Source organism: Equus przewalskii, chromosome 13 (assembly GCF_037783145.1).
Source record: "Equus przewalskii isolate Varuska chromosome 13, EquPr2, whole genome shotgun sequence".
In the NCBI taxonomy this organism is placed as follows: Eukaryota; Metazoa; Chordata; class Mammalia; order Perissodactyla; family Equidae; genus Equus; species Equus przewalskii.
In genome coordinates this window covers 52859558-52878145 of record NC_091843.1, presented here as the reverse complement: position 1 = coordinate 52878145, position 18588 = coordinate 52859558, and the positions used below count along the sequence as shown (strand labels likewise).

Here is an 18588-nt window from a genome sequence, read left to right as displayed (position 1 = left end):
CAGAAATCTAGCTGGCACTTCCGTTGCTTGTAATGTCCACCTTTGTTTGCAGAGCTCACTTCTTAAGGTTCTTTGTGCATCATCTCCTATGGAAAGTTTCCCCTTCTCCCCAGCAGGGATAGGATCCGTTTATTTGGCACCATTAGCCGACCTGTACACATTTGTCACAAGTCATCATGCTGCAACTCTTAATAAAGCTTTACCATCTGACTTAAAATAGCTCCTGAGATCCTTATTGTTCATCTGTAAACTTGTGCCTACCACCCTACTGCCATTAAGTAGATGTTTAATGAATGTTAAATGAATGAATTACACCATGTGACTGTTCTCGACATTACAAAAGCACAAATCATTTAGGAACATTTGTTACCATGTTTTTGTCCCCCGAGATTCCATTTCAGGAGGTGAGCATTGGGGGTCCAGGACTCTGCATTTTTGGCAGTTCTCAGATGATTTTCATGCAGGAGGTCCAGGGATTACATTCTGAGAAATCTTTACCTATTGGCAAGTACGTCTTTCCTTCTTAGGGGCTATTTTTTTTTTTTTTTTACAGATTTTTATTATTTCCTTTTTCTCCCCAAAGGCCCCCGGTACATAGTTGTATATTCTTCGTTGTGGGTCCTTCTAGTTGTGGCATGTGGGACGCTGCCTCAGCGTGGTCTGATGAGCAGTGCCATGTCCGCGCGCAGGATTCGAACCAACGAAACACTGGGCCGCCTGCAGCGGAGCGCGCGAACTTAACCACTCGGCCACGGGGCCAGCCCCCTGAGGGGCTATTTTTGAAAGCTACTTAAGGATAAGGACTGCGTTCTATTTCCCTAGGCTAGTGCCTAAATCCAGAAAACGCCTGTTGAGTGAATGACAAAACGATGGGTGAATGGATGAATGCAAGGTGCCCAATCAGTCAGCTTACTACGCAGGTCCCAGCAGCTCTTATTACTTCTAGCAGTAGAAACTGCCATTTCAAGCCAAGCCTCTGGGGCAGGCTCTCGCAGCCACTAGAAGCACTACATTTCCCAGAGTTCCAAGGGATACCCGCACAGGCGCACTTGGAAAACTACGGCGTCCGTCTCCTTCCCAGAAAATTGCAGGTCACGCTTATTCCCGCCCGCGCCACTCCTTTTCTTCTTGTCCCGCAGTCTGAGGTCCACTGGTCTTTACACAGGTCCACTGCAGCTCCTGTGTGTGTGTGTGTGTCGCTGCAGACGAGACTCATGGCCTCACAGCTGAGATTCGACGGGCGGGTGGTACTGGTCACCGGCGCGGGGGGAGGTGAGCACGCGAAGGCTGGAGGGTGGGCGCCTGCCTCGCTCTCGGGGCACGATCCCCCTTTTCGGGCCGGGGACACATGCCCTGCCGCAGCTGCGGTCCCAGTGTCGGGGTTGCGGACGGGGGCGGTTTGGGGAGTAGGCGAGTGCGCCTGGTGGGAAAGAATGGCTGTTGTTGGGGCGCCGAATCTGCTGAGGAGGGGAGGGATGGAGTTGGCCTGCCTTCAGTGGGGAGCCAGAAACACCTGGTCGCACTGGCAGGTGCAGCAGCCCGCTTCCCCCAAGCTTTTCTGTGGGAGCTTCCCGAGGCTCCAGGTCTTGCATGAGCGGAGAGGCCCGTCTGGGCTGTGGGTTGCAGGACTAGGTAAAAGTTCTTCCTGACTCTCTTCTGTGAGCCTCACTTGTGACTCTTCCGGCCAATACACTCTCTTAGGCCTCTGTCAGGTCTTTCAGAGGTTGAAGAAGAACCTTCCGGAGCCTGGAATCACCCCGGAGGATTAGAGATGTCGGCCCCTTGCCTTTGAAAAGTCAGTCATTCAGGATGATTCAAATTCATCCGCTTTCGGATGATTTTAAGTTCTCGAGAGGGCCTTCTTTAAAGAGGTCATTTGATCAGACCCTGCTCGTTGGATCTTGCTTATGAAGCCAAGCATTCTACTCAGAGTTCGCTGGAGTCTTGGCCTGGGTTGGAAACTCAGATGCCTGTAGGAGTCAAGCAGGTGGTAGAGGAATAAAATGGGAGTGGGATGGGGACAGTAGGAACTGGTGAGCAGAGACATTTCTCAAGTGGGTGCCATATTCCTATGTTTAAGGAGAAGCAGAATGGAGATTTATGTGAAATAACTTTTTAAAGGACAAAAAATTAAAACAAACCACTCACGCCCACACCGATGCTCTGCAGTGGGATTTGACACTATTTCTCACCAGTGGTGGACCTTTATAATCTCCAAGTGCAGGGATCTTGACCTCATGCACCTTTGATTCCCTGCTGGCAGTGCCGTATACCTAGAATAGACCTAATGCACAATTAAGTTGAATTATTTATTAAAAGTAACAGCAATGGAATTCTTTTCGTTAATCCATATATACTTTTACCTCTCTGTTGATGAAGTGGATTCCAATGCGGCCTTTCAGAAAATGCATTTAGTATTAATTGGTGGCCAAGTATTTTATAGTCATAGGTATATTCATTCTAAAATGGTCATCTGTTTTTGGGAAAACGTTTTGTTTACACTTTGCTTTTGATGGAAATGCACTTAGTGTTTAAGTCACTGGTTTTAAGTTTTAATCACTCTTTTGATAGCGAGTGATTCACAGAAATGAAATACATTTTACACCAGGACCCAGTACACACACACTATTTATATTTGAAACAAATTCCTGACACGGTACATAGTTAATGAAATACACTCCGAAATTTCTGTTCTGTTTCATTAAGTAAATGCAGACTGCCACCACCCTGTGTTGATTTTGTGAAGTGTTAATGAGTTGTGATGAGACGATTATGAGTTTAATCCCTCCTGTTCATAAACCGGTTCATATTTTAAAGAGCCCTGCAGACTTTCCATTGCCTGGATTATGCTACAGTCACTAGCCATTAGACTTGAATACTTGTCTGAGGGAGCAATAGAATTTTGTAGTGAAGTTGAGATTGTCATAGGCCATCACTGAGAAGTCTAATTGCAGCCCTACCATGGAGACTATTGTCCTTGAGCTCTTGGTGTTCTTATTTAGAGATCCATACCTGCAGAATTGAGGCACTGCTGAACATCCCAGGAAGGTGTCCATGAATGCCCGCTGGGCCTGCGTCTGTGTTGTTAATACCGAGGACTCTTCCACCTTCTAGATTTCATGCAAATGCATTTAATGGTGGAACCCAGTTCACATCTGGTATCCTAGCAGGTAGGTAGAATGGTATGAAATGGTAGGTGGAATAGTTGGAAAATATAGTTTTAAGCTTTCCAACTTCTGTAAGTAGAAGAGGGTGAAATACAAGTTGAGAGTACCAATGAAGACTACCATTTTAATGTAATTAATTTTCACCAGTTACTTCAAAATAGGGATTCAGTTGAGGGGACAGAAGAAATTCTGCTGACCTTTGCTCACCTTTCTGATTATTTTGTTTTTCATTAGGACTGGGCCGAGCCTATGCCCTGGCTTTTGGAGAAAGAGGTGCGTCAGTTGTTGGTAAGTTGATACGTTTTTCTTTTTAATTGGTGACTGGTGATTAGAGCACAGTCTTCACAAGCCAGCCACCTTTGTCCTTGTACCAATTAATTTGTTAAGATCAAACTTGATTACTATGTTTTTTGTCTACCAGGAGGCTTTTGTCCCCTTGAGGCTGACTTTATAACTTACTTTTTTTTTTTTAAATTAAGGTCATGATTGTTTACAACATTGTGAAATTTCAGTTGTACATTATTATTTATCAGTCATCTTATAAGTGCGCCCCTTCACCCTTTGTGCCCACCTCCCCACCCCCCTTCCCCCTGGTAACCACTAACCTGTTCTCTTTGTCCATGTGTTTGTTTGTCTTCCACATATGAGTGGAATCACACAGTGTTTGTCTTCCTCTGTCTGGCTTATTTTGCTTAACACAATGCCCTCAGGGTCCGTCCATGTTGTTGTGAATGGGACGATTTTGTCATTTTTTATGGCTGAGTAGTATTCTATTGTGTATATATATACACACCCATCTTCTTTATCCAGTCCTCAGTCGATGGGCACTTAGGGTGCTTCCAGGTCTTGGCTATTGTGAATAGTGCTGCAATGAACATAAGGGTGCACAAGTCTCTCTGAATTGCTGATTTCAAGTTGTTTGGATAAATACCCAGTACTGGGATGGTTGGGTCATATGGTATTTCTGTTTTTAATTTTTTGAGGAATCTCCATACTGTTTTCCATAGTGGCTGCACCAGTTTGCATTCCCACCAGCTATGACTTACTTTTTAAAGTAAACTAGTTTCACTGCATTTGCTGCTTAACAGAATTGCTAAAAATGGACAGGTATTCATTGTATAAAAGGAAATTCTTGAATCTGGTAAATTGTGGGCTGTAATTTTTTAAGATAGAAGGCTGGTGCGAGATGAATCCCTGTAAATGTAAATATATTGATAAGAGTAAGAAGTAAGTACGTTTCGAAAACTGGAAGTTTGGAGTCAGGGAATCCAAAGTATTTTTTTATCTCATTCATCAAAATTTTTAAAATGGAAGCTGTTTCCAACGATTTTTTAAAATTTTTAATGGAAGAGGCAGGTGCATGATTTTATTATGGGGGGGGAGGTCAGTTGGAAGATGCTGTATTGAAGAATCCTGAAGGTGGGAGGTTTTGGTGATTTACTGCCTTGGACTGGCCTGATGTACTTGGCAGTTGGTGTGGATGCAGGAGCGGATTTGTCCACAGCCAAGCCTTCGTGGGGAAACTGAATGAGTGCTTAGAACAGGGCGTTATGGCAGATGTTATGGCCCAATGTTAATTGGAATCTTTCCTTATTTGCCCACAATGACCTCCGAATCCTAATTTTTCTACATTTTACTAGGGAATACAGAGAGACAGATTTCCCCCAATTTGTTTATGGAGACGTCTAACAAAAGAGTAAGCAAACCCCCAGGTTTCTAAACAAAGAAGACCTATTCAGGGCCTGAATATGCTCTTCTCCCTCAGTGTGGATGGGTAGCTTTTCTTGATGGAGGGGATGCAGGGACTTGGGATGGTTCTTGTTTCAGCTCAGAGCTGCTGTCTGTTAATCCCATCTGCTTCTTGTGGCAAGGACAAACTTTGACATGGTATTTGGCCATGGGGTATATAGTTCAGGCCCTCTTTGCCAGATTGTCCCAAGAATATTTCATGTCAGGGCCTAAAGACATACTGTTATTGTTTTTTCTTTTCGTTCTTTTTTTTTAATATTGCTATTTATTCTTAATATTTTATCTTATAACTTTTTACTTATTTGCATCTTTTCCACTTGATTCTGTGAGTGCCTCATTTTATCTCCTAAAGGACCTAGAATATTCCCTTGTGCAAAGAGGGTACTTTGTTCATTGGTTTTTTTGTTGTTTGATAGAGACTTTTTTTGGGGGGAGAAGCCAGCATGTCTGAGATTGGTTGAATAAATTTCTTTTTTTTGTTTGTAACTAAGGTATAATCTTAGTTTATAAACTTGTTTTATAAAAATTTTACAGCAATGTGTGTTTGTGTGGATCGGTTTTCCTATATTTATATGTTACCTTTGAATTTGTTAAATTCAGATGAGGAGTTTTTGAGTTCTCTGAAAAAAATAAACAGGTACAATGTGTCTTTATTTTGTCATTGCCTTAGAGATGGTATTGCAGCAAGTGCTGGTTGAAGTCCAGGAAGGTAGGAGATTTCTATCTTGGAAAAATATTTACCAAACTTACCTGTAGGGCCAGATTGAGTTTAGTTTAGGGGAAAATCATCTACGTGAGACTGTAGAACTTTTGGCTGATATTTTTTACCGCTTTTTGGACTACGACCTATCTGTGCACTTTCTGGACCAGCAGTGGGATGTGTTCTTCCCTAACCACCACTACCCTCTAGTTTAACTTTTTAAAATGTAGATACCCTACTTCCAGTTTGCGTAACGTGTACTAACATTGCTTCTCTGTTAATTTTTGTTCTGCTCAGCATATTTGTTTTTCTTTCCCTTAATGGCAGAGCCGGGATTGCAGCTCAGGACTGTCTGCCTCCCGGATCTGCACCTTTTTTTTTTTTGTGAGGAATATCGGCCCTGAGCTAACATCTGTTGCCAATCTTCTTCTCTTTACTTGAGGAAGATTGTCACTGAGCTAACGTCTATGGCAGTCTTCCTCTATTTGGTATGTGGGATGCTGCCACATCATGGCTTGGTGAGCTGTGTGTAGGTCTGCACTGGGGATCCAAACTTGTGAACCCTGGGCCACCAAAGTGGAGCATGCAAACTTAACCACTATGCCACTGGGCCAGCCCCTGCTCAACATATTTTTTTTATCTAAGTAAGCATAAAATAGAAAGAGGAATAAGTAAACCTAGGATGTTATGACATCAGAGTATCTTGTTTGTGGAAAAGCGATTAATGAGGTAATTCAGTGACTAGCTCAGAGGCCAGTAAGAAGCAAGTCCTTAAGAAATAGAGTAGCATGCTTCTGGTATAAGTCAACTTTTGCTCTGTTGCACTCGGTTAACAAACAAATCTCAATGGCTTGCAATACTAAAGGATTATTTCATGCTTACGTGACCTTTCAGCTTTTGGTCAACTGTGTCTCTGCTCTGTGTGTATTCCTAATTTCAGGATCCCAGCTGAAGGAGCAGCTTCTATCAGAGACATTGCCATTCGTGGGACAGAGGGAAAAAACAATGTGTCCACTTGGTGGCTCTTAATTTTTTTGTTCAGAAGTGGCATGCTGCTTCCATTCATATTTCATTGGCCAGAGGAAATCACTCGGCCAAGTCCAAAGTTAAGGGCATCACTTAAGATATTCTCCAACTTCGTGTTAATGTGATTACTATATCTTATATTCCATCATGTAAAGAATTATAGGAGATTTAAATCTGGATATAAGAACTGCTAAGTCTTTGGCTGATAATTATAGCAGGGGCATTTGGTTTTGTATAAATTATATCTTTCAGGAAATGTTTGCACATATCTGAAGTAAATGTTAGGAATGGAATAGTCCTGAGGTTTCCTCAGTAGATGAATGTTAAGTGTTATGTTGAGAGCGTTAACACAAAGGTGATTGAAGTGTTGCAGCAAGGACTTCTTTCACAGTAAGAAAGGCAGAAAGTTTTCTAGAACCGGAGAAGTAATACCTTTGGGAAATAGAAGTTATAATCCTTTAAAGTAAGATTGACATGATTTCTGTGCTGCAGTTACATGATAACTGACAAAGTTGAATTTTAAGTTCCTTTGGCCTGAAGCCAGAGCCTGTGTTTTTAAGCATTGTGTGATCCTGACAGCTGGAAGGTGAACTCTAGTTGGGAAAGTGAATTGCTTTTGAAATTAGGTCAGGCTTCAAACCCTGGCTCTGCTCCCTGATTACATGACCTCTCTGAGTATTAGTAGCCACTTTACTTAATTTCCAGGATTGTGGTGGGGATTAAATGACATTAAAAATTAATATGGTGGGAGGGTTGAAGGTAGATGCAGCGGGATTTGCTGATTTGCTGATGTGGGTTAAGGGAAAGAAGATAGAGTGGCCGTTTACTGAGATAAGAAAAACTGAAGGAAGACCAGATTGGCAGAGAGGAGACATTCCTGTTAGACTTACAAGTGGAGATATTAAGTAGGCAGTGGGATATAGGACTCTGTAGTCGTGGGGACAGGTTGAAGCTATGTAAATCTGAATGTTCTCAGTTATAGATGGTATTTAAAGACGGGAGACTAGATCAGATTCCCCAGGTCATGAGTACAGATAAACAGGAGAAGAGCTCCAAGGAGTAAATCTGGATGACTCAGTGTCTCATTTTCAGTTCCTTCTCCCTTTAAGGATACTTTTGATACCGCCTTTTTCTCCCAAAGCTCCCTAGTATATAGTTGTGTACTTTTAGTTGTAGGTCCTTCTGGTTGTGGCATGTGGGATGCCATCTCAGCATGGCTTGGTGAGCGGTGCCATGTCTGCACCCAGGATTCGAACCAGCGAAACCCTGGGCTGCCGAAGCAGAGCACGCGAACTTAACCGGAGCCCCGATGCCTTCTTTTTGAGACAAAGAAAATCAATTAAAGGGACCTAATGTAAGACACTGCTCTCTAATCTACCACCACCACATTTGGGAGTCCTTCAGATACTTAGATACATTTATGGTCATTCTGGAAAAGATTCCTGATGAACTTAGGGTAATTGTATCTTTCTACTCTTGACCTAAAACACATAAATAGGCAGTTATTTTACCAGCAGTATGGGTTTCTCTGAGAATGGCAAAGAATTGCAATTGCAATCTGGGACTTGTGGTCTATGGCGAACCACATGCAAGTTCAGAGAAACAAAGGAAAGGAAATTCTTTTATGAAGTTGAGAGGGGCTGTTGTAAACAAAGAGTCCTTTGGAGGAGACAGGGAGTTCGAAATGTAGTGGCTTTTGCTTGGCTGAGTTATGGCAGTCTCTGATTGGCTGAGCTGTTGCTGGGCAAGGAGGAATTTCTTTCTTCTTTCTGCTGGGGTTGTAAAGTAGTATCACTTCCTGTGGGAGTACAAGCTATGTCTCTTCCTGTGAGGTCTGTAGTCTGTAGTGTGTGTTGAGTGACAGGTGTGTGAGAGTTCTCTCTTCTGGCCTCCCAACTCTATTATAAATGAGGTTTCTGTTTATTAATTTTCACACTACCAAACAGTGAAAATAGTATGGCAACCCTGCATTTCCCCGTTTTTCTTGGCTGTCAAGAATCTTAAAGGTAAACCTGACACCGTCGTCAGCTGGAGTAACTACCACTGGCCTGTGCTTTCAGTAGGCTTGTCTTTCCCTAACATAACGTTTTGTTTGTTAATTTTTCTGTTCTTTAATAGTCCTTGCACATGTACTTTATATTTTAGTCACTTTAAATATGTTTTGGTAGCAGTCAGGACATAAACAGAATACAGGAGGAAATCCCTATTGGGCCCACAGCTCTAAAATCAGTGATGTGATTCTTTTTTTTGTGTGTGAGGAAGATTGGCCCTGAGCTAACATCTGTGCCCATCTTCCTCTACTTTATATGTACCACATATATCTACCACAGCATGGCTTGACAAGCGATGCATAGGTCCGCACCTGGGATCTGAACTGGCGGACCCTGCGCTGCTGAAGCGGAATGTGCGAACTTAGCCACTGCGCCACTGGTCTGGCAAGAGTACTTTTATAAACTCTAAGTGTGCTTTAGAATTTCCTGGATCCTTACATTCCCACTCTAGTGATTGGCATATAGTGGGTATTTAATAAAATCTCAGGGATGGATTTTTAGGAAAATACTTATGTAGTCTTTAATAGACTATCCAAGTCATTGATTTCTTTAATATGACGGAAATAGGCAAAGATTTTTCATCTTTTAAAAAAAACTTTTCAGGGTTATAAACTGGATTATATATGGAAGATTTACAAAGTTGTCACATTTTGGGATGTTTTGATGGTTTCAGCTGAAAAGACTATCCTTAACTATCATGATCTTACTATTTTTACTACCTGTTTTAAAGCTATTTGTTTCAGTGGGATGGCTGATTGATCGTTTCCCCTATACCCTCCCCAAACAAATGTGATTTTTTTGTTTGTTTGTTGGAAATAATTGCATTATTTTTAGGATAAAAGAAACTTGCTTACAGCATTACAGGAGCAGAGTGGTAGGTCCAGGTTCTAGTCTGGGTTTTGCCGTTTCATACAGCCTTGGAGCGTGGGGCAAATTACCTAACTTTCCCCAAACTGGTTCCTTATCAGTGAAAGTGGGAACGACTGTTCCTGCCAACCTCCTAAGCAGCTGTATAGGGATCAGGTGCAGCAGTGTACAGAATGGTTCTCTGAAAATGCAAAGTATACCAGTATAAGGTGGTGATGGTATTTAAAATTTTTATTTATTATTATTCTTATTAGAATTGTTGGCCATGCATTTAAGCAGTAACAGTGTCTCACAGTATTTATACATTTCTTTGTATACAATTGCAAAAAAGATCTTCTACCTTTGTTGCTATCTAAGCCCTTCGGCAGGTAACCAGTGCTTTTCTAGATAAGGTTGTGATTAATTCTTGTGATTTAGCTCTGGTGATAGTGGGATGACTGAATGGGGTCGGTGTTAATTTAGTGCTCTCTAATGTAGAAACTTGTCTTGAATAATCTATTCTGATACTGTTTCACTGCACATCATTGGTCTCGATAAATTATTTATCCAGACTTCAGTGTTTACCTATTTGGTTGCACTTTGAGCAATTTCCACTTGGGGGTAGTATTTCATTGCATATTTGAACACTTCTTTCTTTCTTAAATATTGCACTTGCCAGTTTGCTTTTGAACTTTTCTTTGGGTCTTAAAAGGGTCTTAAAAGACTATTAGCTGCATGTCTTAACATCTTGATATTTTTTGCTGCTTGTTTCCTGTCATTTCAATAATTGCATGGAAATGAACAATTAATAGGAATTTAGTCTTGAGAATCTTACTGCTTTTTTCATCTCTTGAGGGCTAATGTAATCCCCTTTCCTTTATTTTGTGTCTTCATAGCATTTTTTATTTGCAGTAAGACTGATAAGACTATATTGTTAGAAAAATATATCCCAGTCCACATTTTGAAAAACTCATTTCCTTAAAAAGAAAAAGTATTAAAAAAAAAAGTAGAAACGCATTTGACTTAGTAGATTTTAAGTGTGATTAGGCATTAACTTTTTCTTTGTATCATCCCTTTATCTCCTTTACCAGCCAGCCCACTTGCAACCTTCACCCCAGTCCAAAAAGAGATAGCCATTCTTCAGAAGAAAAAAAGATCTTTTTTTCAGATGTGGTAATCATCAATTTGATAATAGTAAAAGACTTTGAAGTTTAGTGTATGCCACCATGCCATATGCCATTTACTAATTAGTAATTTTTTGTTGTTATATTTCTCAAAATCTATGCAACGACCCTACAAAAACGACCAGTTTGCAGTGCAAATTAATTCTTTGTCCCAAGTCATTTTCTCAAAGTTTTTTCAAGTTATTTGAGATTGATCTATTTATATTTTCAGTAGTTTTTGCATGTTATTTTGCAAATATTACCTTAAATTATTGTATAAATTAATTTTACTTGTCCCTGTACTTAGTTATGTTGGCCTTTAAATACCTTATGCTAAAATCTGTGCATTTCTATAATCATCACATACTTGACTTTCTTTTTTAATTGAGGTGACGTTGGTTTATAACATTATGTAAATTTCAAGTGTACGTTAACTTTCAATAGATTATAAACTCTTTGAGGACAATCACCCTTCTTATATATCTGTGTGTCCCTTTGTAGATTTCCTTGCAAATAGTAAATGCTCAGTTAATGTTTGTATCTATGTAATTGGACATAGGGAGATTTTATGTGGTAAGTGTAGTCAGTTGTTAAACATATAAAGATGGAGTCACGGTATAAATTAGCAACTGAACAGTTATTAGTTCTGGACCTTTTTAAATAGTTTTTATTTCTTTCATCATAGACCATGACATAGTATGTTTTATGAAAGTTTACAAGTGTGCTTCTCTAGTAGTTTGATATTATGCTTGTTCTTTATCACCATTCCTGTAAACAAAGGCTTTCTTGACATGGAGAAGATATTTCACATTGTGCTTTTAATTTTTTTCTTTTTTAATTGTGGTGAGAATACTTAATATGAGATCTACCCTCTTAACAAATTTTAAGTGTACAATACAGTATTATTAACTATAAGCACTCAGTTGGACAGTAGATCTCTACAGCTTAGTCATCTGCATTATTCAAACTTTATGCCCGTTGATTAGCAACTCCCCATTTCCTCCTCCCCACAGTCTCTAGCAACCACTGTTCTACTCTCTGATTTTATGAGTTTGACTGTTTTAAATACTTTCATGTAAGTGGAATCATGCAGTATTTGCCCTTCTGTAATGCCCATGTTACAGGGGGTTACTCTCTTTGAGATTGTGGTTTCAGTTCTTTTGAAGGAGTACCTAGAATTCTAGTGGGATTGCTAGATCTTATGGCAGTTCTATTTTTAATTTTTGGAGGAACCTCCATACTGTTTTCCTGTGTGTTTAACCTTAAAGTAAACTTCAGGTTGTTTCTTTTCTTTCTTTTTTTGCTAAAAGTGAGTTGAATCATATTCTTTTTCTTTTCAAAAAAGGAAAAGCATTGCAAAGTTAAAAAAGTCCCATGAAATGAACCGTGTTTAAATATTTTGCTGCTTCTTCATATCTGTATTTAAAAACAAAGAGGCATATTTTGAAAGAACATATCTCACGGTGTGTTTAATAAGGTGGGGTAGAGGTAGGAGGGGATTGGGCAAATGACTGAAGAAATACACTAATAATAGAATTTCATTTCCAACTCATATTTTGAAGGTCCAGAAATGAATGCTTGTTTGTTTCTGCTTTGCAGTGAATGATTTAGGAGGGGACATGAAGGGAGTTGGTAAAAGCTCCTTAGCCGCTGATAAGGTTGTTGAAGAAATAAGAAGCAGAGGCGGAAAAGCAGTGGCCAGCTATGGTATGCTATCTGAGAGAACTGTACTGTTTCTTTTATTTTCCTTCCACTGATGTTACTGCTTACATTAATAATCACTGAGCAAGTACCTCAGCATTTCAGTGTAATTGTGAAATTAGATTTTATCTGTCAGCCAGAGCTATTTGACTGCATATTTTCTATGATATGTGAGAATTTTTTGCACTTTTGGTGTAGATTATTTCACAAGTATAACTTTTATTCTATTGGTTATTTAATATTTTTATTAATGAGCACATGATATAATCAGTAAATTATTGTAGATGTTCTTAAAAGACTGGTTTTAGCTAAAAGGTCGTATGTTTTTCTACAGAATAACGTTAAATTCTTCTTTTTAAAATTGTTTTAAAAAAGTTCTTAAAGTAATATAGTGTAAGAAGTGAAATGCCTCCTTTCTGTACCCAACCTCCATATTCCATTCTGCACAAGTAGTTGTTGCTCTATGTAGCTTTCTTATCTTTATAAAAACTTAAGTGTCAAAGTTAGGCGTTAAAATAAAGACACGTCAAAAACGGCAAATACAACCTTTACGTTTGACGTATTCATTCTAATAGTATTTGTAAAGAACCTTCTTGAATAGATTTACTTTAAAAAACCTAGCGCTTACTGACTTTTCTGCAAATTAGATTGTTTTTATGGGCTAGGGATAAAATTAGATTGCTAGTGACTTCATTTTGAAATTTTAGAGGAAAGGAAATGCGATATGATTTGTTTTTTGTGTTTGAGAGAATAATAAGGCAGACATCTTAGTATCTTCTTTCCACATTGATGATCTAGAAAAATGTCTTCACTTTTTTTTTTTTTAATTCTGGTGTTTTAAAAACCTATTTTATAAAGATAAACATTGCAGACTCTCCTTCCCCAAGGGTTGCTATGCAACCTGTATCAATCAGGTTGGAAAACAGAAGCCCCCACTAGGTTTTCCCCAGTGTGAAGGGTTTTAATACAGGGAATTAGCGGCTTCTGTAACCATTGGAAGGGTTGGGCAAGTGCATGTCAGGGAAGCTGTCGATGACCATCTCATCCTGCCTCATGTGCTTCTCAAGAGCTCACCTGGGAGATGTGCTGCCAGTCTTAACGTCTGCAGTCTGCTCAGAATGTTGCGTACATCTGCAGGAATCTCCTACTTTTCCATCCTTTAGATGAGTATCTCTTTTTGGCAGACTATATGGGTCTCAGGGAAGGGACTGTGTTTCCTGGCTCCTCTCCTATGATTGCAGAGAATATAGAAAGAAGCATTGGTGATGTTGAATTGATAGCTGACCACTTGACACACAACTCTGGGGATATGAGCCTTTCCCCTGGGCTGATTAGTAGAAAATAATGAAGCCATAATATTTTGTTGAGCTTTGCTTTTTGTAGTTAGTATTACAAAAACAGTAGGTTTGCTTTCCATATGAGTTATATAGCATTGAACATGCTTTTTCAAATTAAACATTCATCTTCTCTCCCTCCCAAATTCTGATTTGCATCCTTAAGGGGACGTGCTTATGTGGCTATTTAAAATTAAATATAAATTAAATAAAATTAAATATTCAGTTTGTCGTATTAGCCACATGTCAGGTGCTCAACAGCCACGTGTAGTTAGTGGCTTCTGTATTAGTGCAGAAATAGGACATTTCTGTCCTCACAGAAAGTTGTGTTGGACAGTGCTATTTTAGATAGTATTTACCAAATATTTCCTATTCACCCCGTCTCCTTTTTTTTTTTGCCTTGTTTTTGTAGGTTAAAGAATTGTCATGGGGCTAAATTTCTTTTATAACACTAGATTATTTATATATATATATTTTCTGCTTTTTCTCCCGAAATCCCCCCAGTACATAGTTGTATAGTTTTTAGTTGTGGGTCCTTCTGGTTGTGGCTTGTGGGATGCTGCCTAATGAGCAGTGCCATGTCCGTGCCCAGGATCCCAACTGGCGAAACCCTGGGCCACCGAAGCGGAGTGCGTGAACTTAACCACTCGGCCACAGGGTCCGCGCCTCTATATTTTGATTCATCATGTACCTGAAATATACATTTATATTGTACTTTTCTTGGAATGTATTCTTCTTGGAAATGAGTTCTGTTGCGTGAATAGTAGCTGTCATGTGCACTGATCCATAGAATTTAGAAGTCATTTGTGAGGGATATTACTGAGGTTTTGTACTACTTTCCCTTTCCCTCAGATTCAGTGGAAGCAGGAGAGAAGATTGTGAAGACAGCCTTGGATGCGTTTGGAAGAATAGGTGATGTTTCTTTGCATGTGTGGTACTAAGGGAGAGGCTTCTACCTTCCTAATAAAATTTTTTTGATTTAACCTTTGTTTATTAAAAACTCCCTCTTTCTTGATAACCAAATTTTTAGATTTGTTTTACAAATTAATTATTTTACATACCCTACCTTATTCCACAAAGGGCTCAAGGTGACAATTTTTATGCATCTATGTGTTGAGTTTGTTATATAGTTTTTTGTACTTTAAGAGCTTTTAAAGAACTTGTAAGCGTTCTCTACATTCATTTTTTATGATAATTTAATTTTACTTCAAATATTTTTATGGCAGTAGAGGACCCAGTGGAATCTTTTGGATAGTTATAATGATTTGGATTAAAATGATTCGGTATCTTTCAAATTAATCAAGGTGAATCATATAATCAAAATCTTCATTTTTAAGAAGCGTTTCAAATATATTGTTTAGTCCATCCTTCTTTAGATAGTCTTCCTGGTTTAGTCCTACACACTGTTAATAAAAGATTATTGAATTACTGGAGGGAAACATTCCTGCAGAGAAGCCCAACATGTTTACAATCTGAAAAGCAGTAATTATAATTTGGATGTACTCCCTTCCTGCCCCCTTTTTTCTTGTCTAGTGTATTTATTTTTCTGGTTATGTCTGGTTAAGCTCATAAGAGACGTGTTTACATGTCATCTGCCAGAGGGATAGAGACCACAAAGGTATGAAGTCATAGGGTGAAAATAGCCGCAAGATGGTGATTGAACCTTGGAAAATAAGTCCTTTCTTTTCATAGTGAGAATATAATTATCTATTGAGATAGGCCATCAGTTTCTAACTCTAATGGTTTCCTTTCTAGGCTTTTGACTTTTGAATGGCAAGGAAAAATATTTTAAACTTTAACTTTCCTAGTGAATTTTGAGGTTAAATGAGGGAGGGCTTATGGTTACCACTGAATCCTAAGAACCTAAGAGTTAGGCAACAGCTAATTCTATGAATAAGCTGTTAGAATTTCAGCAGAAGGTAGTGGTGGAAAAATTTAAATATGTAAGTTTGAGAGGAAAGTGCTGATATAATGTGATACTGTGCTTTTGTGAGTCAGATTTTTTTTTTGCTGTAGGTATAAAATTTTGTTCTAATAGTACTCTTTACCTATTATATTTACTTTTCCATGAGGAAGAAAACACTTTTGAAAGAAATGTGAGTTGTAAGCAAATGCAAATTAATATGCTTGCTTTTATATTTGTGACTTGGATCTTTTTATATTGTAGATGTTGTGGTCAACAATGCTGGGTGAGTGTTTCTTTTTTTCATTTTTAGTAATGTGCCTAAAAAGCTTTTTTTTTTCCAAAATGCATACTCCCTCCCCACCTAACCTCTGTAATATCAATATTTTAGAATTCTGAGGGACCGTTCCTTTGGTAGACTAAGTGATGAAGACTGGGGTAAGTTGTTTTTAATATATGTCTCTGTGGAACATACCTAACCATTCAGCTTTTTAATATTTGATAAATTTATATATTTAAGGATAAACTTGCTTCTGCCTGCTTTTGCTTTGGCTAATATAAGTGAAGAATAAGCTTTGCAACTGAAAACAATGAACGATTAGAAGTAGTCTATTTCTTTTTTAACATTTGATAAATTAAATAAATTTTAAATCAATTGGTGGAAGTTATGCAAAAGGATTTTGTGCTTTTTGATTTGTTTCTCCCTTTTTCTTCTTAAGAGGTTGTCAGCATTTGTTAGCAGTATTAACTCATTCTAACTGCCTTTAGCCTGCTTATCTCACTGTGTGATTCTCATTTCAAGAGTGAGAGCAGGATATGGAAGGGAGTCTTGGGCTCTAAAAATGATGGAGATCTGAGAATGAGTGGGAAAAACCTAAATAGTATTTTGAACCTTCTAATAAGTAGGAAAAATTTCCATTAGGAATGCCATGTTGGAAAGATTGAGTTTAGATCATGAACAAATCATAGTTATGAAAAAATTTGTTTTGTGTTTGCTCTTCTTTGCCCTTACTTTCCTGGGCCCTCCCAGTCAGAACAAAACCAACAATGGTGGCTGAGACAGTAGTCGCAGGCATGGTAACTGAGGGGAATTATGTCACTGTTTGTAGAGTGTGCTTCTGGGGAATATTGCTACAAGTTCTTTGGAAGAAGCAAAATATCTTTGTGACTCAGAATTAAGCAAAAAATGGCTTTTAGTTTCCTCTTCCTTTGTAACAACTATGGTAAAGAAGAAGCTGAGAAAGATAAGATTTGTTGGCAAAGGGAGCTTATGTGGGCACTTTCTTTTCTGCTCTGGTGGGACTGGGCTATTTCCCCATAAGCTCACCACTCCTAACTACCCTTTCATGTTTTTTGGTTCCTCTTTTCATTCTTACGTTATTTTTCTAATATACATGTGAAAACATTTGTTGAGGCCCCAGATTGAAGCAACGATAAGTAAAAATTGTTAAAAACTTCATAATTAAAAAAATAAAATTAAATCTAGAATTGTTTGTCTATCTAAATCATTCTCCAAGTTGTCTATTCATTAGATTGACATCTTTAAAACCTGATAGGCTTCTCTCTCTCTTTCTCCTTTCTCCTCTCCTACTAGCCTCCCCCCATCTTCCCCTCCCTAACTCTTTTGCAAACCTTGGTAAAAATAGGGATATAGGGAAATAGTGAGCATTTTGTAAACATTTCTGATGATGAACTGTGTGGTTTATGATTATGCTTTAACTGATGTTTGTGTTGAGTCCCAATTTTATATGTAAAATTCTTGGATATTTGTATTAGTGAATATTTATATAAAGTAGGCATAAATTAAAGATGGCATTGTATTTAGATGTATACAAGGATTATAACAATTTTATCATAAATTATAGGGAAAATGGATATAAACTATTGATTGGTTACACAATTGGAACAAAAACAAAAATAGTTACTTAGCAGTGCGACAATAGTTGATTTTGAATGCTAGGTATGCAGTGGGCATCTTTGTATAAGTAAATCATTGCTTATGTTGATTCTGAGATGTGCATATCCAATTTTTCACAAAATATGTAATAAAAATAATTTCTTGTTTTAGATATAATCCATAGAGTTCATTTGCGGGGCTCCTTTCTAGTGACCCGGGCAGCGTGGGATCACATGAAGAAACAGAAGTTTGGAAGGTAGAGTTGAATGAGGCTGTAAAGGGGGATTGGAGATAGAGTGTGTGGGTTCTTCGGTACAGGGAAAGATAATTGGTTTGACATTGAGTAAAATATTTTCAGATATGTGCACGCTTTTTAAATATAGTTTTGGCATATACCCTCTCATTAAATTGGTGTCATTTGGTTACAGATTACCTGAGCTGGACAGCTTTATATTTTCTTTCACCTCCTACTGTTTATTATTAATGGTTTTCCTGCTGTTCTCTGATATTTTAGCAGTACAAATATTGAGGATTTAGCTGTATTTTATTGTCTAATCACAATATCATTTGTGTGTCTAGTGACCAACTGGGGAGAGAAGAGTGGTTATTTCCTCCTAGCTGGTACTGGTTGGACATGAGTTAGTCTTTATAAACTGTTTAGAGACTGTAGGACTCTTGGGGTTGCATCTATGTGAGTGACTCAATGTGGCAGAGCTAGTAAGTAGCTCGATGCACTCTAATATCAAGGTCACTGCTGTTAACTTAGGCTTCACACACATCTCCTAGAAGTAAATCATTTGTAATACCTATTCTTATTGGAGATTTCTACTGTATCCTGATCCTAGCAGTTTCTCAAAGTAAATGATATGATTTATTTTACTTGGTCTACTAAGTAGAGTGAGTGAGAATGGGTTCTCGTATGAGATAGCATTGTTTTGATATGAGGCATTTAATATTATCCAGAAAAAGAAAGAGGCAAAGTGATGAGGACTAAAGAATTAGAACTACTTTTGCTAATATTTCTTATTAAAATTTTAACATATATTGCCAA

The 18588-nt window shown here is 38.4% G+C and overlaps 1 protein-coding gene across 1 annotated transcript in view; it reads left to right on the top strand.

Moving 5' to 3' along the window:
- The first annotated feature begins 543 nt into the window (after nucleotides 1-543).
- HSD17B4 (hydroxysteroid 17-beta dehydrogenase 4) overlaps nucleotides 544-18588 on the top strand; it is an 81907-nt gene continuing 63862 nt past the window's right edge. The window contains exons 1-7 of the mRNA XM_008516032.2: nucleotides 544-1272; nucleotides 3402-3455; nucleotides 12302-12409; nucleotides 14590-14649; nucleotides 15905-15926; nucleotides 16032-16078; nucleotides 17709-17793. Of these exons, the coding sequence (XP_008514254.2) occupies nucleotides 870-1272; nucleotides 3402-3455; nucleotides 12302-12409; nucleotides 14590-14649; nucleotides 15905-15926; nucleotides 16032-16078; nucleotides 17709-17793 (779 nt within the window). The 5' untranslated portion in view covers nucleotides 544-869. The remainder of the gene's footprint in view (nucleotides 1273-3401; nucleotides 3456-12301; nucleotides 12410-14589; nucleotides 14650-15904; nucleotides 15927-16031; nucleotides 16079-17708; nucleotides 17794-18588) is intronic.